The sequence below is a fragment of the Thunnus thynnus genome, chromosome 7 (genome assembly GCF_963924715.1).
Source record: "Thunnus thynnus chromosome 7, fThuThy2.1, whole genome shotgun sequence".
Taxonomy (NCBI): Eukaryota; Metazoa; Chordata; class Actinopteri; order Scombriformes; family Scombridae; genus Thunnus; species Thunnus thynnus.
In genome coordinates, this window is record NC_089523.1 from 26802165 (window position 1) to 26825803 (window position 23639).

Below are 23639 nucleotides of genomic sequence, written 5' to 3' on the forward strand. Positions count from 1 at the left end.
CTCCCGGGCTGAGAAATGGATCAGGGATCTAAAGACTGTGTCAGATGTGTTTAAAGGAAGTGTGACTTGTAAAGACCTGCGATTTTAATGGAGGTGTTTTCTCCAGGGCTAATACTTTTGTGATATAATTTTGAGCAGTCACTGTTGAGAGGAATATGAGTCAATTGTTTATAGTGGTGTTGTTATGCTATTAGAGAGAAATAATAGCAGAGCCCAGTGATTCAGAAACCGCTCTCTTTAGCAGCATTGGCTGTCTGTCTTCACAGCGAGCAGCGCAGAGGAATTTAATGAGTCCCACAGTTGTGATTACAGCAGGCTTAATGATCAGGGATGTGAAGGGGGACAGAAAGCTGACAGATTTGTATTTATTATAACGGACATCACTCTCTTCTGGGGCCCACTGTAGCTCATGCCAACAGTTTCCCAGATGGATACGAAGCTGTGTTGTTTTTTCAGCTATGACTTAAATAATGTGATGTTGAGTCAAAACCAGACAGAGCTTGTTAGTTTTCTAACGATGACGCCAGCGGTTCAAATCACTACACATGAGCAATTCAGTCTCAAATTATTATGATTCAATTGGCTGTTAAAGAGCAGTTGTTCCTTTGATTTTCACATATTTTCTTTTTGTTTCATTTAAAGTTGAAGCTTCTAGCTAATTGTACTGAAATAATAATAACTCTCTAATAATTCTGAAAACATAATGTCATGAAATATTCTGAAGGAAAAAAAATACAGTATCAGCATGATGATATTATTACCATTTCTAGTGGTTTAATACAGCAACATGCTGTATCACATTTCAAACCATTTCAAGGGGCATCTTATTAAATTTTTCCCGGTTATTACTGTACATGATCTGACAATTATTATATTATATTATTGTTAGATAGATGATTAGATTATAATGTCACTGTTTCATAGTGGCTCTCTGGGTAGGATGATTCCTAAAGTGGATAAAAACAATGCAAAAAGAACATTTCTAATCTCTATGCCAAATGTTACCAATCAACAATAAAATATAAAGACAAAAAAACATGTCATTAAATGTGGAAAGTAAAAGAGAAATAATAATCATGTTTATTTGATGATTAAAAAACAACAGTAACCCCTAATCTCTTAATATCATGCGTTAATTGTAAGCTTGTTTGATGTGCAGTAATTGTACGTTCTGCCTCGTGTTTTCAGCTCTGCCTTGATGGGGTGAAACTTGGGTACAGCACTAATAGCCTTGCTGCACAGTGTCTGTAACACCGTTTTTGAGGGTTTATTTTCATTTAGGATGGAACCGCATCTTTTCCTCCTGGTGCTTCTTTTGATGTTTAAGGAGAGGCCTCAGACACTGGGTGGGTTGAGAGGAAATGCAAATAAATGTGAGGGCAAGGCTCTGGCTGTCATTATACAGAGAAGCAGTAAACACATAAAGGCAAATGTGCCATGTGTGTGAGCAAGGTAAATGCGCCATGTGTATGAGGAGATGCAGATCCTCCGATGGGAATGTGTGCAGAGGATCCAATTAGGGGAGAAGACAGATGAAAGTGCCACTCAGAGGCAGAGGAGGTAAACAAGACAAGCTCAAAGAGTCCAAAAGTGCTTTTTCATTACACTCAACTGTCATATGCTTAAACTTTCTTCTATCTGTGTGAGGGTCAGGGATGCGAATGCGGAGCCCCACACCATGTGTTGTATCTGAAAGAAATAGCCAGATGTAGCTGACCATGATGTATGCACCACTGAAAATGGATCCTATGCTGGGTGTCATTTCCTTTGGCAAAATGGCAAGCACAGTATAATATCAGAGGGTGTCCCTCACCAGCAAAAAACAGCATTAATTTAGCTTTTGGTGCCCTCTGTCACATGCTGTATGACCGCATGTTGGTCTGGATGGATCATCAGGTAGTTTCTTTGTGTTCTTGTTGTAAAACTTTTATAAATTTTGTCAAACAAAGCAAAGAAAAAATGACCAGCAGCAGCAGCACTGGTTTGAAGAGTGTAGTGCTGTTCTACATAACACTTCAGTGTGTTGGTTAATTTAACATAGAGACTCGAGGAAAAATAGTTGTCAGTATAACACTGAAAATAATATACAGTTGCTGTTGTTCAGATGCACTGCAGCTTGATAACTGCTGTGGTTTTAGTGTCTGGGGTATAATGGTAAAGTGAAAGTCTGCTGTCTTAACTTTGCAATAAATAAATAACAACTCAACTGCAATATAGTCATTATCCCTTACTACCAGTCCTTAGTTTGAGGCTCAGTGACTGTTTGGCCTCTTCATATTTTTAGACAAGCTCTTCTTTTGCTTCTCATTGTCCTCTTTTGAATGTGTTTTTTTTCCTCCTTGAGGAACAGGAGAGGAAGTGAAGTGAAGCACCTCACCAAAAATGTTGGCCATTAAAATGCAGTCAACGTCAGCTTTTCGACAGGCACTCAAACCATCAGTGTTTTTTATTATTTTCTCTCTGACTCGTGGTGGAGGCATTCTTCAGGCAGTGGGCTTTATCTGGCTGGTTGGAGTATTTGAAATCCCAGTTGGATCCCGTCATGAAAGCTGTACCTGTCAGGGCAGATTGGTCTTTGATTTACACTGTGCCAATAGGTAGTTGAGATTGTGTCAGGTCATCATTCTCCTTTTCTGTCTGAGACGTTCCTTGAATGCCGTTTGGAATAATTCAACTACAGGTGCCGTGACACTAACTAACTAGAATTGAGAATAAAATACACACTGTCGTACATAGGTGACAATAATTTACTCTGATATTATCTAGAATGTATCAGATAGGGTCACTGAAAATGAAAAATATGCATCTATTTGTTTTTACAGCTCTCTGCAGCATGCTGTAAGATACATCAAGATGGATTGCATCCACAAAGTTACATTACTTTTCTCTGTGTGTGATCCCATTAGGCTCTAACTCCACCAGATATCATCTACAAGCTTCCTCATCAATCCTGAAGCTTAATCTGTGATTCCAAATTTTTTCATCTTCAAATGGTGTAAACAAACAGAGCAGCTGCTTTTTTTCAGGCTTTGAGTTGTGTATTACAACTTGGATTTTATTTTTATTGTTTTAACCTTCAATTCTATTGATTATTATGACATTGTTCTCACCAAAATCCAAAAAACAGAAGCAGTGAGACGATCAGACAGTTTTTAACAGTCCTGTTAACATCTATATTTATGCAGATGACACAGCCATTGTGGGTCTCATACAAATAAAAATAAAACACACCAGCAGATACAAGTAAATCAAGCAATTACCTGGTGCACAGACAATCTGCAGTTCAACAAATCCTAAACATATTGTTGACTTTAAGCATCCTTAACTGGATATGGGACATGAACACATAAACACAAACAACATAGTCTAAGAAAGACTCTTCGTTCTCTCACCAGCTCAAGAAATTTAGAGTGAGACGACACCTCATGTTCTTGTTCTACTCTCTAATAATTGAAAGTATTTCCACATTATTCATAACAGTCTGGTACAATGGTTCAGACAGTCAAACCTATAAAAGACTCCAGCAGATTGTCACTCAGTCATCTAAAATCATTGGCATCCCGCTTCCACCAATTAAATCTCTCTCCCAAACACTAACTATAAAAAGAGGACATAAATGTCTGGCATTTCAATAGTAAAACTGTTTGTGCAATGCTAAATAAAGTACATAACCAAGAAGTCAGTCTGTAAACTTTGATGAATGTTTACAACTGAGTTTGGGTAATAATTTTAATGTTTCCCTAGTTTGGTCAACAAGGGGATTTGTTTAAATCATGTCTGATGGTTTAGCTGCTCGTCTTGCCAAGTCTGACAAGTTACATGGTAATTGTAAGGAAGACTAAAATTATGAAAATAAAACCCATGTTTCACCACTTATAGCAAATTCAACAATACATAGCATAGGAACCCTCTGAAACAATGTATTTTCTTTAAAAATATATTGCTTTTATTTGTAAGGTTAATTTAAAAACAAAAGGATGTGCACTACTTTGTATAAAGAGTTTGACAAAGGTTGGTCTGCATCTCCTCAAACTTCTAACAAAACAAAGCAACATAGTATAAAGCAGAACTTTGCTGAAGGCTGTGAAACGGTACTGTAGGTGTCATACTCTTCACACAAAGTCATGGACATCCCTTTATCTTGATATGAATAGGCTTTAAGGGCCCCATTGGGTTCTTTGAGTTTCATACAGCGGCTGCTGGTTGGCTAGAACCATCTCTTAGTCCTCTGTAACAGAAGCTCTTTCTTCCATTTCTTCCACTGACGTAACTTGTACAGGCTGAGCAGAAAGCATGGAAAAGCCGACTCTGAAAATGCATTTAGAATGCTTACAAGGCCATGCCACATTCTTCAGATGTGCACATATATCTCGTTCAGCTCTTGTTCACCCACGCCAGGGTGCTATTACTTTCATAAAGACAGAAAAAAATGACAAGCTGATGGAGAAACCAAGTGGTGGCTTGGTCTGCAATCATGGTCATGGCCAGATTGTTTTCAGGTCACCAATGGCTCTAATCATCAAGCTTTCAGATTGACTTCTTTTCTTTCTACTCATTGGGCAAAATTGATTGTGTTCTTAAATCTTCTCCTTTATTCACAAAGGTTGTATTGATTACAATAGTTTACAGCTGAACTGCAAGCATTTGTTGCAACCGTCTGTAGCTACTAACAAACACGTAATCGCTCAAAGCTTCCAACTGCCAATTTATGCTGATTTTTGCTTCCTTGCAGAGAAGTTTTCCAGGGAACTCTGAATTACTGTAACTATGCTTCATTTCCAGCTTGTACACATGCACATGCAATCCACAAGACTGGAAATGCACAACAAGGGGGTGGATTTAGTAATTTGGTGGCCCTACTATAGGCAAACAGACTTCAAGCCTCCATTGTGCCTTATTTTCAGCCCTAATTGAGAATGCTGTCATTGGCAGTGGTAGAAGAAGTACTCTGATCATTTAATGAAGTAAAACTATTAGTACCACACTGTAAAAATACTCAGTAGACTGTTGCATAAAATGGAAATATTCAAGCACAGTACAGTACCAGCCAGTATTTAAGTATTTAAATTCAATTACTTAATGACTTGATTCATATATTTATTTTGTGACGTTATATTTCTACTCCACTACACTAGCATATAAGGATTTTAAATGAAAAATATATTGTACATCAATCTTTCTCCTTACAACTAGAAGATTTACACTTTCATATACCTGTTGCCCTGATATTTCCATTGTAGTGTACCACAGATAAGTCTGTTCATTATGTAGTTATTTTGTTTATTTGTTATTGACTATATTGGATGGAAATTGTCTTTAGAATTGCCCACTTGGCCCACAATAATATATTTGCTTGTATAATCTGTATATAGTTTTGTGAAGGAGCATTGTAGTGTCACTAGCACCTCAGGTCAATTCTAAAACCTTTTATTGGGAAATATTTACAGTTAAAATTAGAATTAGTTCATGTAAAGGTCTTTATTGTCTGTAGTAAAGGACTTAATTCTTAAATTCAAACAGATTATTGGTTTCCCTGAAGCATCATAACCCCTGAAAGAATATTTCCATATTCCATCTGATAGTTATTGTAAAACCTCCATAGCGAAATGAGTTTGTTCTGTCAATAAAACACCATAGCAAGCGAGCGGAGCAGAGGAGGTGTGGAGGAGGGGATCTTCCTCCTCAGCAGAAACAATGCACAGAGCAGCACTTCTTTTTAATCATCACTATCAAAGCAGACAAGCAGGCAGCAAAAGCGGAATTTTTTCCGGCTCTGGGGCAGAATGAGGCAGTGTTTGAGGATCACACTCAAACTCTGGAGTATCGCCTATGGGGAGATAAGGTGATTATTCAGCCAGCCAATTAGGGGGCTGTTTGCATGTCTGCTCCTCTCTCCTGGTGTTTGTTACAGCACCACTCCTTACAGCTCACATCCCTGAGAGACAGGAGTAAATAATGCACTGCACAGATGTTTACAGTATTGACATATCACATGGACATTGGGGTACTTGTGTACGCTACTAAGCATTTCTGACTGACATGAGCAAGGCTAAACTTTGCCCCTGCAGAGAAGTTTTTAGATGAAAACGCATATTTATGCACATGCTTGTCAAAGTGCACTTTTTTGCATTTTAAATTGGGCTTTTAAAATGTCTTAAATATTTCCTCGGACATTGATAATTACCTTCTGACATCCATTCGTTTTTTCAAGCAACAAGATGATTGAATGTACTAATGTCAATCAGTTTTAGAAAGGGAGGAAGGATTTTCTAAAAGTGTGCCATCTAAATTGTTTCTTCAGACAGACATTTGGAGCTCTTTCCCAACAATTTAGATATCACATTAGACATTATTCTCCATTTCCCTCAGCTGAAGGACATAATTAATCATGTAATCAATTTGATGCTGCACTTTTGTAAAAGGTGTACAGTATATATGCTAAAGCCCTCACTGAAGCATATGGCATGATTTGCATATTATATTTCATGTGGTGTCTTTCCATCTTGGTTCCTCTTCAAGAACACACATATTTCATCAAACTGTACTACCCCTTTCATAGAAGCTGCCAACAGTCAGCTCTTCAGTGTCTGAACATCCTGTTCAGAAACACAGAAGAGAGATTGTGCAAAAAGATGGAAGAAAAAGTGTGGTCCATTACCCCTCCACCACCCACACGAACTACACACATAATACTGTTTCTACTACTCCGACTCTCTCAGTGGAGTAAAGAAGCATATGGTGTCTTTTTAAAAAGTAGTCATCCACCACCCTCCCCCCACTCCCCCCCGGAATGGTTGTTTTACAACTTTGCATCACAGTGGATTCACTAAGGTTTTTTGACAGTGATCAACTGATAAAGACTCTTTATGTCAGAGAAAAAAACACTAATCATGTGCATGAGCAACATACAGTTTACATACAGCACAGTATATGCAGTATTCGTTTAGGATGTTTAGTCACAATGGATGTGATGCTTGACACAGCTTGAGTCACTGCAGAATCCAGATGTGATTAAAGTTGCCTCTACTAATTATCAATGGTGATGAATGCCTGCACAGTCTTTTCTTTTGTGTGTTATATTGGTTCTTAATTTAAATAAACTATGTAATATCCTCAAAAAAAAAAAAGCTCAAGCATTTCATTGTGATTCAAAGTTGCAAAACAATAAAACACAAAAAAGCCCAAGAGAAGTGAATACTTTTTGTAGACGCTGTATCTGTGCGTATTTGTTGTCACTCATTTGGATCACTTTTTTTGATTGAATTCATTATTTATGCAGTGAATTAGATAAATTAGACAGGCAGGCTGGATGGTTGAGCCATGGCTGAATCACTTTTGTATTTATGTTAATTTCAGGCAGCGTTCTCTTTGTCTGTTAGGGCTCAGCACTGTCACATTGCAGTGCTGTGAGGGGGTAGATGAATGCTGATGGATGTGAGGATTTCAATGAGTATAAACCAGCTGAGCCCTGCTAAACCAAGTCTGCACACCAAAAGCACTGGTGATAAAACCTTCTCTCATGCTTCTTTTGTCTTAGATCATATAATCTAGTTTCCCACTGTCCTTTTGCCTTAACCTCCATCTTTGTCAGATACAAAATCAAGCTGGATTCAGATGAGGCTGTGTATGGCGGTCAAGGACGGCTGGACCACAACACCGAGTTCTTCAGTGAGCCCCAGCCCCTCCATGGTCGCTCCAACTCCATGCTGGTACATATTTTCAACATCACACTTTTGACTCATCAAAGTTAATCTTTTGTTGAACATAATCAAGTCCTAAATATGGAGTGTACTCCAATTACCAGTCCAGGGCCATTGTAGTGGAGTCCAGTCTCTAGACCACTTTTTCTGATGAGCTGTATCACCAACCCACTCTGCATACTAATTCCAACATGGTCCTGAGGATGTGGTACATTCACACTGTGAAAATGACAAAATTAAGTAGTACTCAAAAATGTCAGCATGCATACTAAATGATTTTTCAGAGTGCTGTCGATGGACACTATTGTCCCACAATGCAATGCACATATATAATGGAGGAGCTGCTCACGGCTGAAAAACATCAAAAGGAGTTGTGGGCGGTGATGAGACATCTCAGGAAACAAAACAAAAAAAATTAAGTAATAAAAACATCGGACTAACATTTTTCTCTCTCTTGGTTGTTTCCAAATTGACTTAACCAACAGATATACAAAGTCACATGACTAGCATAATTTCCTAGCTGCCAGAACAGGTAGAATGGATTACTTAATTAGTATATACTTGTGGTTTTAATATATAGTGTAGTTTTGGGGCACAGCTTCTTTTTTCATTTCAAGTTGTCAAACTCATGTGCATTAATAATGGCTGCATTCTGTTTAAGTGTGCAAGTCTTGAGATCCAGGTATAGACTTTTTTTTTAATCATATCAGGAAAACACATGACATTAATGATGGCTTCCTTCCATTGAAGTGTCCCAGTAGACCACATCAGTGAGTACAATGGATCCTGACACTGAAGCATAATGCTGCCATTATTTATGATATCAGCTGCTCCTGTGTTTAACAACTTAAAATGTCTACTTTGACAAAGTGCTGCTGTGCTTTTTCCATCACTGGCATGGCTCACTGACACATTTAAAGCTCATGATACACAAGTGTACAGTACCTGGAAGATTAAAAAGTATCCACCAGACAGAAGATAAAGGCTGAATCATGGGCGACACTCGAGAGAGTTTCTATATTGTTAATAAAGTAACGGCAGGCACAATGGCAGCAGCAACAAACTCTTTTTCTTCATAACTTTCCTAGTGTTGTCATTTGTTCAGAGTTTTACTTCACATCCTGATACACTCCCCCCACCATTCATGTGATTTATTGCATCTTGCAGATACACACATACACGCTTTATTTAAATGTTCTTTTGCAGCACTGCCAAGAGTTTATACCTGAGTATACATTGTAATGTTCCTCACACTTGAATGCATTAATCAGTCAGTTCTTATACATTAATCAGGGGGATTTGTACATTTATACTTTAGAAAATAACTTATGCAGAAATAGATCCCTTAGAATAAAGTAATAAGAAAGTATTAACACACTAACTGCCTGTAGCAGTATAAAATGTGATGAAATAGCTGTCAGTTTATTCATGTTTTGTCCATTTTATGTTCCATGTTTAATTTCACAAATCAGTTTAATTAACCCAGAACGGAGTTTGTAGTGAGAGGATCTTTTAAAGCCATTCTAATGAGGTTTAAGTGTGTTGCCATAAAAGAGAGCTGTCTGTTCTGGCACATAACCACCATCTCCCTGGTCTGGACCTCTCAGCGTATCCACTGCTCTATAATTTAGTATCTCCTTCATTAATATGATTTTTAATGCAGAAACCAGAAAATGATCAAATATGGCTAGATCTGTTTATCAGGGGAAAGTATCGATTGTTTGTGGTATCTCGACATCATTAGACTTTGTTTGTGAATATCATATCTGGTGTCTATGCATTTTACTGTGCTCAAGCCGGCAGTTATCCTGGAGTCACTGAGAGTTATGTGAATCTAATATCTACCGCTTTTCAGATTCTCCGGCAAACAATTTGCATTATTCATGGTGTTAGAACTTACCTTTTCATGTGCACGGATCTTAAACTCGCACAGCGTCACAGAGGGGAGGAAAATATCTCGGAGAATGAACCACTGGGCTTCCATCATGGAGACTGCTTAAGGCTAATGGCATGAAATGGGTCGGCCCTTGAAATATAGAAGGAAACATTGATATGCATTTTAAGCATAGCGCTCGAGGATCTTCCTCATGTTTGCCTCCTTTTTTTCTGATGTAATTTTTTTTCTTGATTAAAATGCTGAAAGGCAGTAAGATGTTTATGAATAAAATCAGGGATGCATTAGAAAGGATCACCACGGATACCCAAACACTCCAGCTATAAATCAGCTGATTGCAGGCCATAGATCTTGTGTTAATCAATCCAATTAATGCATGAGGACAGTGATATCTGTGAAATCGTCTCCACGGTCATGATCTCCCACCGTGGTTTCACAGTTAGTTTAGTAAAATAATAAATATTTCGTGGCAATACACTTAAACTGTTTCTGTTAGTGGCAGTGTTGACATAGCACCTGATAATGGTTTGTTTATCTGAACTCAACTTGAACCTCTTCAGATCAATACTGAAAGCGTTGGTGCATTTAATAGATAGCAGATATTTTTCTATATTAAGAGTTGGACGGAGCACTTTAATGCATCAAAAATGTGTTTGGCAAAGCTCACACTGCTATTAAGAGCATCAATTCAGCATTATTTAAGAATCCGTCCACCCCGGTTAAAAAGCGTCTTCCTCTCTCATGCAGACAGTGATCCTCCATCGTATTAGCTTAGGTTTCATCAGTTAAGGAGTCATATTCCACATTCTCTTAAATCTTTCCTAACTCTTATTAATTCAAGCACCACTGCTTCCCCCATGTCCCTCTTGGCCAAAATATGAAGTTTAGTTAACAAGTCATCTGCTAATGTTGGCACCATCTTGGATTAATGGGGAATGAAAGAGAGTGAGAGGAATGAAGCCGACAGGGAGGGAGGAAGGAGGCAGGGTCCGGACCTTTCTGTACATACTGTATCTCCTTTACAGGCTCCCTCATAGAGATTGCACAGTGAGACTGTAGTCTTGCATAAAGATGCTTCTTCCTCCTCGTCCTCCTTCTCCTCCTCTCACCTACCTTGTTATGACAAGAATAATCAGACAAGAGCCTCTGCGGGGGCTGTGAAAGGTGCCCACACTATCCATGTTTTATTTAACAACTGTTGCTTTCAAAGTCTGCGCAAACTTCTTCTCCCCTGTCTTTTTAATGGGTCTGTCAGTTCTCCTGCTTCCTCGTTACTGCATGATAATAAACTCTCATATCCTCCAAGAATGCATCACTCCTCCGACCGAGAATGCGCATAATTGGATGATGCCAACAGAGTCTATGGTGAATACCACTGTAATGCCCTGTGTGTACAAATATGGTCTTAGATTTTTGTCATGTGGTATCTGTTTAGCCCTTTCAGTCATGTCTTTCCCTTCAGTCTAAAAACAAATCAATAGAGATTAAAGAACAAACAAACAAACAAACAAACAAAAGATGGTAAACAGGTTCTACAAAGTATGCAGGAGAATGCTCCATACTGCGGTAGACATTTCTAATATTTAACCTTCACATTACAGTATACAGTATGAGCTGCAGCTTTTACACATTCTTCGCTAAAACAAACTCATGTTCTTGTGAATATTCAGATTTCACAGTTAAAAAAAAATCTGTTAAATAGCAAATTAACACTCCATATTTTTGACTGCAAAATAAATTCAACAATTTGTTGCGAGTTAATACACATTAGTGCACAAACTTATGATAAAATGTAAGTTAACCTGTTCTGTAAGTTGTCACATTTACAGTTTTGTTTGAGTGTTATAACGTCAAAGGGATAGCGCGAAGAAACGCTGATGAATAATTAGCTTCTTCAAAACCTTTTGATAAACTTTGCGTGCATCAAAGGAGTTGTCTCCTTTGACAGTTTCACTAAAAGAAATTATGCTGAAGTGAGGAAGAAAAAGAAAGTGAGGGAGACATAGCAGGCTGGTGGCAAATGATCAAAAGACGCACATTTCCATCAGAAACATCTGAGGCCTGATGTTGAAGTGTGAACTAACAGAGTAAAACTGTGACAGAACGTGGAGAACCTGCTTCATACTTTACATTCACGTACGAGAAACACACATATACTTAAAAATCCTCATGTGGCTGCTGTGTATATTGTACATATGTACTATAGAAAGATAAGAGCTTGCATTGATTAGTATGTGTGAGTTATGTCTTTTGTATTTCATACAGACAGTCATTGTTCCCAGTGATGTATCCTAATGATCCCCATCAGTGATCCCCTGACTTTTCATCTAGCACCAGTGAGGTTGACATTCGTGGTTTCGAGAAAAATGTCTCGTCAACTATCTGATGGATTTCCATTCAATTTATTGCACACATTCATGTCAAGCAAATGTTAGTATGCTAACATGCTAAACTAAGATGCTGAAGATGGTAAAGATTGTACTGTACCTCTTGACTGCAACATCAGCATATTAACAATGTCATAGTGTGCATATTAGGATGCTGATGTTAGCATTTATCTCAAAGCACCACTTTGACTAAGTACAGAGCTAGCATGGCTAATAGAGGGGCTTAATGTACACATTTTTCTGTCATGTAAGCTTGGTGATTAGGCTGACCATAAATTAATCCAAGGTAAAATTAGATTTCTTTAACCACCTGGATGTTGTAATTTTGGTCATATTACTTGAGTTAACATATTACTCACCAGTTTAAGTGCTGATATGGAATAGTGACATTGCTACAACAGACTTAAAAGTATTATAACCAATGAAATTACAAAAAGAAGACCCAGGTTGTAAACAGAAGCAGAATTTTCCTTTAGATGAGTCTTAACTCAGTTATCCACCCAAGTCATGTTTGTGTTGTTACACTGTCAGATCCTTGGTTTTTGCCTAAGATACAACCAGCATGTACAGAAGTGCTTACAGGGAGCTGATCCTTGTTAAGTGAGTAATGGAGCTGAACAGAGACATGTCTGGAGAGTTAAAGTGCATGGGTAGTCAGGCTTGCCAGCAGCTGGGGTCAGGAGACAGAAACCTAGTGGATGATATGTTCCTGTGAAGGACCTCATGAATCCTTTATCAGCGTGTTTGAACATTGATCAGATTGAGCATTAGCCCGAAGGCTGGACTCTGCTCTTGTGAGTGAGTCAAAAAACAAATTCTCACATGTGCTTGTGATACAAGATGATCCAAGAACATCCATGAGACAAAAGAAGTCAAAACAAGACTGGGTCAAAAACTAGAATATGGCTGGAAGTGGAGACACTCAGCTGAGGCGACTGATGAAATTACACTACTGTCAGTCAGTCAGTCACAGATTTTCGCATTTGGCCCCGCTGGCCCCCGCTGTTGAAGTCCAGCCAAAAGGGACTAACTTTCTACTAATACAGTAGCTCACAAAAAACTGCTTTGCTTCCTCTTTATCTCATTTTTGTTTTGCAGCTCTGATAATAACACTTACAAATTGTCAGATTTGCAAAGGTTCTGTTGTACAATAACCGTTGTTGGATCTGACTGCTGGTAGAAACTGCCGTTGCTTAGATCTGAAATGTCTGCCGGTGAAGGCAAGGCAAGGCAAGTTTATTTATATAGCACATTTCAGCAACAAGGCAATTCAAAGTGCTTTACACAAAACATTAAAAGCATCAAGACAAAGTGCAAAAGAAACACACCACAAAAGGACACCCAAATACAACCAAAAACAGTCATTAAAGAGCCCAAAGACACAAAAACAAGCTAAAATAGAATGAAACAGGTATAAAATACAAGAATAAAAGTTACAGTGCAGTGTAAGAAATGAATAATTATTTGATTTAATCAAAGGCAGCGGCAAATAGAGAAGTCTTCAGCCTTGATTTAAAAGAACTAAGAGTTGCAGCAGATCTGCAGTTTTCTGGGAGTTTGTTCCAGATATGTGGAGCATGAAAACTGAACGCTGCTCCTCCATGTTTAGTTTTGACTCTGGGGACAGAAAAGCAGACCAGTCCCAGACTACATGAGAGTTGTAGTTGGTTCATAACGTAGCAGCAGATCAGAGATGTATTTTGGCCCTAAACCGTCAGCGCTTTATAAACCAACAGTAGTATTTTGGAATCAATTCTTTGACAGACAGGAAGCCAGTGTAAAGATCTGAGAACTGGAGTGATGTGATCCACTTTATTGGTCTTAGTGAGGACTCGAGAAGCAGCGTTCTGACTCAGCTGCAGCTGTCTAATCGATTTTTTTTAGGGAGATCTGTAAAGACACCGTTACAGTAGTCGAGTCTACTGAAGATAGTGAAGCAGTAAACACCTACTCCAAATGACTCATCAGAAAGCAGCAGAGGCTTTATGGACATATTCAAACAAATTCAGTCAGATGCTGGAAGACAAGGGTTGCTTGTTGCACATAAAACACTAGCAATAAAATTAGTACCACACTGATAAAAACTGCCTGACATTACACCTAAACATTTTTTTTTTATTAATATTGAGTGACTGGAATTGTGATCTTTATTAAATCATATTTAAGGTTCACGAGGAACGTGCAGTTATTAGCGCAGATGCGGGAGATCAGCAGGGTGATGGGGGTTTATTTCCTGGAGCGCTGAATAACCTTTTCATTCACATAACAGAGTTATCTACTTAAATAACCAGCTCCACACATACTCTATACTAAATGCTAACTACTAAATGATATTCATAGCTACAGTGGAAATTGCAAACTGAAAATGAACCATCCACCACCCCAGACAGCATCTATATATAGATTTAAGTTGATTCATGGACTTTCATACTTAAAGGTTAATACAAGTGTGTTTGCAGCTTAAGCTCTTTACCTACAAACTTTCGTATACTTTACATTTTTTGCGAATCATTTTCCAATGCATGCTAAACTATTTAAACTAGTTTTTTGATGTATTTTTCCTTCTGTTTAGAGCAGGCATTGGCTTCCAATAATTTCTGTGTGATAATAAAATCCATCACAGTGAACACCAAGCCACTCACAACTGAAAAGTTGAATATTACACACCCTTGCTCAGTTTAGTACACTCAGGGATTTAGGCTGTTACAGCCCACTTGGTCTGGTGTGACCATCAGCTTATGGTTGCTAATGTCAGCGAGCATTAGGTAGATGTTGCTGTAAAATGTACATTACTGAGTCAGTTCACTGACTTTATGAGCCTTCTCCACTTGTACTACTGTAACACTACGTTTTAGCATTTATGATCTCGTGTCACTTGTCCATAGTGGCCTCTGTTCTTTGCCACAAAATGATGATGTTGCATTGACAAAAAATAATACTTGATGATCGTTGTGATGAACTATACAACTCAAACAAGTCCTATTTGCTTCTTTTAGATTTTAATGTGTATAAATTAATGGAAGTCTGGAAGAGTAAAAAAAAATTCTTAAACACAGCAGCATACTGTAATTGTTAAAACAGTTGGTTTTAATATCACTAAAGTATATGTGATTTTTAGTAAATGGACTAAAACCTTCACAACCACTAGCTGGGTTCAATGTAATATTTTATCCCCACTGACCCACTTGGCCAGTAGATCAGAGTTACTGGCCTGGCATGCAGAAAATGAAAATAACTTTTTTTTTTCCATAATTTTGGTGATTTATTATACATAATATGTACAACAGTGAAGCTCCCTTTAGATGTGGTTGTCTTCCTTTAGTTATTGATATGTAATGTTTATATATGAGACAAATATGCAAAATATAAATTTAGGCACATATTGGATCAGTAAATGAATGATGTATAAATGTTTCTCTATATTTTCTGTAAAGCAAGATAGTATGAAATACATAGGGAGAAGAGAACAGAATTTATGATAATAACATTTCAGTGAGTATGGATGACCTTCATAATAAACTCAATTAAACTAATTAACATTAACAACATGAACATTAAATAAATGCTGAGAGATCCGCAGAAATGTACCACTAGTGAACAGTGAGAGAAAGAATATAATGGCATTTGTTTGTGTTCAGTCTAGGTTAAACCTCAGTTTAGTTACTTTAGGTTTAAACCTGTATTAACCTCAGTTACACAAACAGAGACACAGCAACAGCTGTAATGTCTGTACTTTTGAGAGAGATTTCTGCGGTAGATGTTGACAAAGCTGGCAGGAGCCACAGATATGAAGGCTACACAATAATGTCATAAAAAACACTCCTGGTGATCAGCAGCAAGCATTTTGTTAGTTATAATTTAAACTGTATATGTTTTTGCTTATAAACCTTGGTGATTAACACTTAAATAGAGAGCTGTGTGTCTCCTGCAGAGGCTGATGCTGTCAAAGTCACACAGAAGACATACACATAACTATGCAGTGAGGATGCTAACCAGCTAGCAAGTTAGCCGGCAAACTGTACAAAACATCACAGTCGCTGCCCATGAATATTATTGCTTTCATGAAAGTAGAGAGCCCCTCTGTGTTCTCGTAGCCTTGTAAGTTTCTTTTGCTAACATTTTTTTTTTCAAGTACCGGTGTTGCACCGTATTTGGTGACCCATCAGATTCACCAGTAACAGGCTAGCAGGCTAAGAGCACAGCCTTCCCCACGTGTATTTCAGTGAATCACGATGCATTTCATCAGTCACGTGTCTTGAAAACGATGACACCTCCTAAACCGCACTTCGCACGTCGCAGACTCTTGCCCTTGAACCCTTGCCTTGTTTACACCTGGCATTAACATGCGTCCCGGGTGATCCAATCATAAGCAGGCAGCTCTAAGTACAGGTGTGAGCACACCCAAGACGCATTGCAATGCGATCACTCAGACCACATTTGGAGGTGGTCTGGGCATGGATATATAATAAGAGCTGGATAGGGCGCTACCGCTCAGCCTTGCAGCCAATTTTTCCCAGTGGCCACTCACGGTATTGCAGAGAAAAATCCCCCTGCGGCCCAAAAAGGATTTTCCCCATAGACCACCATTGTAAAAGAGATGCCTGTAAAACTGTTGACAAGACACCTCGAACTGCAAACAACGTCAATTATGACTCTTTCTATTATGAACTTTTGATCCATGGAGGTTTTCTGTTTCTCAAACTTTCTGAGCCGAGAAAAGTCTGTGATCATAATGTAAAGTCTATGAACCGAGCGGGAGCTCGCGGGCGGGGCCAGTGGGGGAAACACTACTGCGCAAAATCAGTGGGCCGCACAACACGGAAGCAAACCCAGAAGCTAGAAACTTTTTTTTGGCATATGCACCAGGCGAGCAGTTCCTATAGGACTGAATGGGCGCCATTTTTAGTCCGGTAGCCAGCTCTTATGATACATCCATGGGTCTGGGCCGCATGTGGCCACATCCATTTAGCAGTGTGAACACAATGTGTCCTGGGCCACATCAAAGGACCGCCTACTCAACTGACATCCTCTGTTTTCTGGCAGACTAGGCATGGGAATTGAATTGCTGCCTCCTGTGTTCAACTTGTTTGATAACAGGATAAAGAAATGCATTATTTTGTTTTTCCCTTTTTCATGTGAATTAAAAAAAACGCAATCCACCTCCCGTTTCTGTTTTTCCCATTCCCCTAACCCGTTTTCCTCTTCAAATCGACAATTGGAATAGAAATTATACGAAAACCAGAAAATAACTTGTTTTCGCTTGTCTGTCTAAAAAAATATTTCAGAAGCTAAACGTTGCTGGATAGTTTCCTCTGTCCTGTCAAGTTGATAACTACAGTTTTTAGTTTTGCTGTGCTGCTCTACATAATGGAGCACAGGATTTATCAGGTGGACGGCTGCTTTACTCCAAACAGTATGAACCTGGACTGTGTTTGTGTACCAGCTGACCTTTTGGATGTGTAGAAGAACACAGAACATTAATTAACATTAGATCCTGACCGATGCTGTCGGTGTGTTGGAGATTTAAATAATCAATGAAGTTATGCTGCTGTGCCTCATGCGTAAATGGGGACAGCATCTCTCAATGGGGAGATGCACCTGCGGGGAGATCGTTGCATATAACTCTATATTTGTTATATATATATATGTGTGTGTGTGTGTGTGTGTGTGTTCCGACGCAGTGCCAGAGCAAATCAATAGGACGGGCATTTGATTTTCATGAGGGGGCACGCAATGCATTGTATATTTGTTTATCCTCTTATCGAACAGGTTGATCACAGCTTTGGACAGAGGGTTCATGGACCCCCGGTCTTCCTGCCAGTTAAAAACAGACAAATTTGGTCTTTGCAAACCGAAATGATGTACGTGTCTATTTGCATATAGAGCAGGGAAGTGAGATTCGATCACAAGTGGTCACTCAAGACACATGTGGAGACGCCTGTTAATACCAGGTGTGAACAGACATACTTAGAGCTGTCCACTTGTGATCGGATCACCCAAGATGCATGTTAATGCCAGGTGTAAACAGGGCCTGTGAGACAACAGACAGCTGTACCTTTATCTCAACCATCAAGTATGTTGTCTTGTATGATTAGATAACTCTGAACAACAGCATCACTCTGCAGCTCTTTGAGTTGTTGGCCGGACCGGCCACCGCCCAGCCCTATAATCGCGGTTGTCCGTGAGCGAGTGAACGAGTGATGAAGTTTCACCATTGGTCAGCCAGCCGAGTATTGGCGTTTCCCCATTGGCCTTTGCTCTTTCAAAATGAATCAGCACAAGATGATGGAAGCGGAAGACAGCAGCGCCACACAGAGTGACTGTGTTTCCTGCTCCGAGCTGACAGCGCTGTCAGCAGCCGGCAGGAGTGGATTTTATAACTGAACTAATACCATGACGTATGCTTTTTATTTTCTCCAACATTTCCACATCATAAAGAATGAACAACAGCGTTAAAACACGAGTCTTGCAGGTAAAACATGCGACTCATGTAGGCTGTTGTATCAGGTTAGCGTGGGGCGGCAGCTCTGCAGGTGCGCTTGATTTGATTGTAACTGCAGTAACTGGGTGGAGGTAAGCCTCCTGAATTTGCACCCAAAATGCTGTAAAACTTTCATTTATAATTTCCACCGGAGCCTCCATGATCATCGACCGGGAAAGAGGCAGAAAAAAGGTCCATTGAGGCATGAGGGTGAGCGTTCAGTTAAAGCACCTCAAATAACCATTACTCTGACAAAACACTCAATACAGAGTGAAAAACGAGAGACATCCACAGAGTGAAACAGATGAAAGAGCAGGGGGAGTTAACTGATAATTAGAATAGTTATAATTAGAATTAAAATAAGTTCTCTTTCAAATCAAACATCCCAAGATATGAGTGGAAAGTATTGTTCTTGCAAACTGCATTTATACCCTTTTTTTTGACTCAAACATAGCTTAACCATCTCATGTGATATTCTACTTCAGTAAATATTACTGAGACAACTACAGAAAATTGCAGATGAACATTTAATATCCAGGAATCCTCATTACAGACAGTACCACCGACTATCCCTGTAACAAGTTGGCCTCAATTTCACACATTGACAATACAAGGTCCAACCATATACTAGGTTTTGACCCAGTCTTGCTTGTTTAGCTCAGCTCAGTATCTGGCCCTGTTTTTGATGACAGTGTTTCTGAATGAAATGTACCATAATGCAAAATACTTTATCCCTTTTTTAATTGTGTCTTCTCTGAATTGTAAGCACAAGTGTGCAACAGGTCATTTACAGTACTGTGTGTACCATATGTATCTATTTTATACCACCACATGTCGTCAGGAGTAATGTGTTAATTAGGAGGTCTCCCAGTAACTGCCGCACCAACACTTGGGACTATCTGCTGCTCTTTGTTCACAGATTGATATAGAATTTGTCACCATTGCTATCTATTTGGTGGAAATAAAAACTGTTGACATATTCCAGGTTAGGCACAGTGGTAGCTTTGTTTAAACAGGTGCAATGATTCATTCTGCCTTTCCTCCTCTCTGCGGTGCTTCTGCATGGAGACTCTCCCACTGAGACGGTTTAATTAGTCACCAATGTCTGTGTCAGTGTTTCAGCACCGGGCTGCTCAACTCCCTCAGTGACAAACTGTTGCCAAAGAAACACATCCACAGCAAGCTCAGATCCACTGATGCCGAGGGGCGGCTTGAAGAGTTCAGGGGGTGATTGAATTGTTTACAGCTCTGCTCTCTCTTTCAGTTTTCTGTTGGGAAATATAGCATCATTTATGTCTGCTTGGCTTTTCCTTTGGCATAAATCTAAAATGACTAATGGTACACTGTTGTTCCTTGCCTCCAAATGACACTGAGAATATCAAAAGGATTGATCAAAGACTTTATTAGCTTCACCGCTCCAAACTAACACCCTCGCTAAGATTTCTATATAAGGAATCTGACATTTCAAGACTTAGTTTCTTCTTTTTTTGTGGTGTGCTTATTTTTTGCTGACATGTTTTTTCTTCAGTCCAGCAAAACTCGGGAGATTCTTTCAGCTCAGCTTATGCCCACAGGCGGACTCCATCTTCACAGAATCCCAAATTTACAGTTGATGCACCACCAATATTTAGAGATGATGAAACACAGTTATTGCATTGATTGGAGAGTTTTGAATTGAAAAATTAGGATTTTTTTTGCCCCCACTCGAGGCAAAATTGCTCATTTGAGGATTGTTTACTTCAATGCGCAAGCTTTTAATGGAACAGAATGTTAATGATATGAATGTGAGGCAGATTAAATCACTGATCAGGAATTTTTTAGCACCAACTACACCAAGATGTATATTCTCCATAACTCAAAGCTTAAAATGAAATGCTACAGCATCAGTTCACAGGCACAACTTTAAGCAGTTGTGACATCTAAGCTCACAGCAGATCTGCTGACTCCAGTGCCACCCAGAGGTCTTAATGCAGCTGCAACTCTGTCACACTTTAATTATACCTCTCTAACCTTGACGGTCCTCTTTGATCAAGGCTGTGGTGTTTGTGTACTGTCTCCACTGAAGAGTTATTTTTCTGCTCAGATCTGAATATTCCTTCTAAATACACCCCTATCCTCTTCTTCCCTGTCCCGTCTTTTTTTTTTTACCTCCCTTTTTCCGCCTCCTCTTCGTTTATCCATCATGTCGACCTTGATTGTGAGGAGCGATCACTCCTGATCATCAAGGCACCACCAAGTGCTTCCATGTCTCACTTTTACAAAAGGCTAAACCAAAATCAGAGATTTGTTAACATCACTAGTCTTCAATTATCATCTCACTTTTCTCCCTACTTTCTTTCCTCTCTTTGTCTCTCTTTCTCTTTCTTTCCCTCAGGTCTACATCCCCTGCAGAACAGCTATTGTCCTGGCCAACGAGGAGATAAATTACTGTTATTAGAGGATGATTGTCTCCACAGAGACCAGGATCGAGAATGGATTCCAGCCTCAAACTGTGTGTTAACAATCACCTTCATCTTAAAGTGTCAACCTTGCACACCACCCAAACCTGCTTTTTGTGTTTGAGTCTTTTTCTAAATGGAAAAAAGTATTATTGTGAGCTTTGCTGCTTTCAAACACCATCTGCAACCTTAGATGCTGTGTAACCCCATTTACTACAGATTGGTCCATTTGGGAAGCGTCCAAACTAACCAGCAGCTAGATGCTAAAACTCAAAGCCCTGCCTGCAGAGTCCGTCCACCAGTAGCCAGCAGCCATTTATAGGCTCCGTTGAATTTGGCGTGTCATCTGAAACACATGACCAGTGACTGTGGCAGAAGAAAGCAATGCAAGCATTAATTTATTCTTACATGGTTATAGCTCAGAGATTTTTTTTTTGATGTTATAAGTGTTGAAATACATTTGACTTGGTTTTAATTATTTTGTATTTAAATACAAATAATATTATAGTCAGCGTCAGAAACAAAGATATTTACAGTCTTACCAGCACTTGAAAATCTAAATGTCTAGGTATTTAATCTAAGTCTAGGTCATTCATCTTTGTTAATTTACATTGTGGGACATTGTAAGTATAAAAATATTGTAATTTGCACAAAGTAATAAGCTGCTTTGAGTTATTATACTTCTAATGAGTATCTAAAGCAGTTGCGCTATAATGTTTGAATTTATGCAGCTACTGGGAGCATTTATATCGTTATTTATGGCCCAGTTATTAAGCCATTAATTTGCAGCTAAAGCAAAGTGATAAAATCACCTAATTTAGATTGTTCACAGTGTGTCACATAATATACAGTACACAGTAACATTTTTAGCTGAATTACAAGGTTTTTCCCTCCACTTTACAAAAACTAATGCATAATTCCCTCCACTGTAGACTATTAAAGTAGTTTGTGTCAAGAATTCACTGTATTTTTGCTAAATTCTACTAAGAGATGATACTGATGATTGACACATCATTTTGTGTGGGAGAAAACAGTTTCGCAGGTATGACTCACACACCTCACTGCTCTAAGATGCTATGATTTATGTGCACCATGTTCATTAGGTACTGTAGTGCTCCCCTGAGATTATTGCAAACGTTCCTGAAAAACACAAGCAGCGTAAATTCACACGGAGAACAACGTGTGCCTCTCCCAATTAGCTGCGACCTATGTGACTTTTGTCTCAACATACATGAAGATTGAACATCTCAAAGAACAGCTGCAACGCTCATCCTTTGTTCCCCATAGCTGTTATGTGAGAAGGTTATTGATTAACTAAACTTTGGAAGAACTGTAGAACACCATTGATGGAAGGTGACTGTTTTTATGGCTACTGAACTCACTCACTCAGGCAAAAAAAAGTGCAAATCATTAAAATGCTCTTTTGTATGACAGCTTTCATCATATTGTAAGGTTATGTTTCGCAAATGACTGTGATAATTGATAAAAGACAATCTGCTTCCAGCCTCCCTCTGAAAATCTCTTGTTGCCATATGAATGGATGTCTTTTGGACAATTTTCAGTATTCTCTGCACGTTTTATCAAAGCAGTAAGTGAAACGAGCTGATTTTGGTTATCCTAGTAAAAAGCTAATGCCTTGATTTACTGCCATAGACACTGTAATTCTATGATGTACACCTACAGCATTAGTGCAGATTCTCAGTCATTTAAGCCAGTGTATTGTATATATGCTGTATTGTAGCGTGGGTTTTGATCTGCCTTCCCTGCAGCTGAAGAAAACACATTTATATTCAGGACCATCCTCTTGTGTTTAGTCAAAAGTATCATGAACATGTCATTTCTTTTTGTATAACACCAAAGCATTCAAAATGCCCTTTTCCACCTCTCGAAAAGCACAGAGAGGATCACTCTGCATAAATTTCAAGCAACGAGGTTATGAGACTGAAGTGGAGTGTTTAATCATCCCTCATCTGACCCAATGTCATTGTCGTTTTACCACTGCCAAAATTAATTGTCTGCATTTATTCTCAAAAGTAAAATTGATGTCTGATGCACAGTAACTATTGCGGCATATTTCTTTCATTATTACTAATGATAATACATCAGTGTCTGTCTGGTTGCAAGAAAAATGTGGATGAACTGGATGTGCAGCCTGACTACTGATTCTGACCCATCACACACTTCTGGAAATCCAGCATCCTCCAGAGCACAGAGTATTTGATACAAAAACTGTTCTTTTTGGCCTTAATAGTTTTAGAGTTTACTCTAATTGTGAATTGGAGCCTGTCTGTCAGTTTCATTCTTTAGTGAGAGTTCCCTCATACACTCACCTGCCACTTCATTAGGTACACCTGTGCAATCTAATCCAATACAACCGCTCTGCCAAAAATTCTACATTTACAAAGCTTATACATTTTCAGTTTTTGTCGACATAGTTAGAAAGGTGATAATTCTACTTTATGTTTATTATTGAGGTTGTAGTGGGTGATGGTGGTGTACCGGATTGCTTTATATTGAATGGTGCTCCTAATATTTTGCCCTCCTCATGTATGTAAATGGAGTGGACAAAATATTAGGAACACCATTCAATATAATGCACTCCAGTACACCACCACCACCAGCACCCACTACAACCTCAATAATAAAGTAGAATTATCACCTTTCTGACAATGTCAACAAAAACTGAAAATGCATGAGCTTTGTAAATGTAGAATTTATGGCAGAGCTGTTGTATTGGAT

General features: G+C 38.9%; 1 protein-coding gene across 1 annotated transcript in view; it reads left to right on the forward strand.

Moving 5' to 3' along the window:
• gbe1b (glucan (1,4-alpha-), branching enzyme 1b) overlaps positions 1 to 22960 on the forward strand; it is a 91540-nt gene extending 68580 nt beyond the window's left edge. Inside the window, exons 15-16 of the mRNA XM_067595223.1 lie at positions 7592 to 7709; positions 20837 to 22960. Of these exons, the coding sequence (XP_067451324.1) occupies positions 7592 to 7709; positions 20837 to 20899 (181 nt within the window). The 3' untranslated portion in view covers positions 20900 to 22960. The remainder of the gene's footprint in view (positions 1 to 7591; positions 7710 to 20836) is intronic.
• The last annotated feature ends 679 nt before the right edge of the window (positions 22961 to 23639 follow it).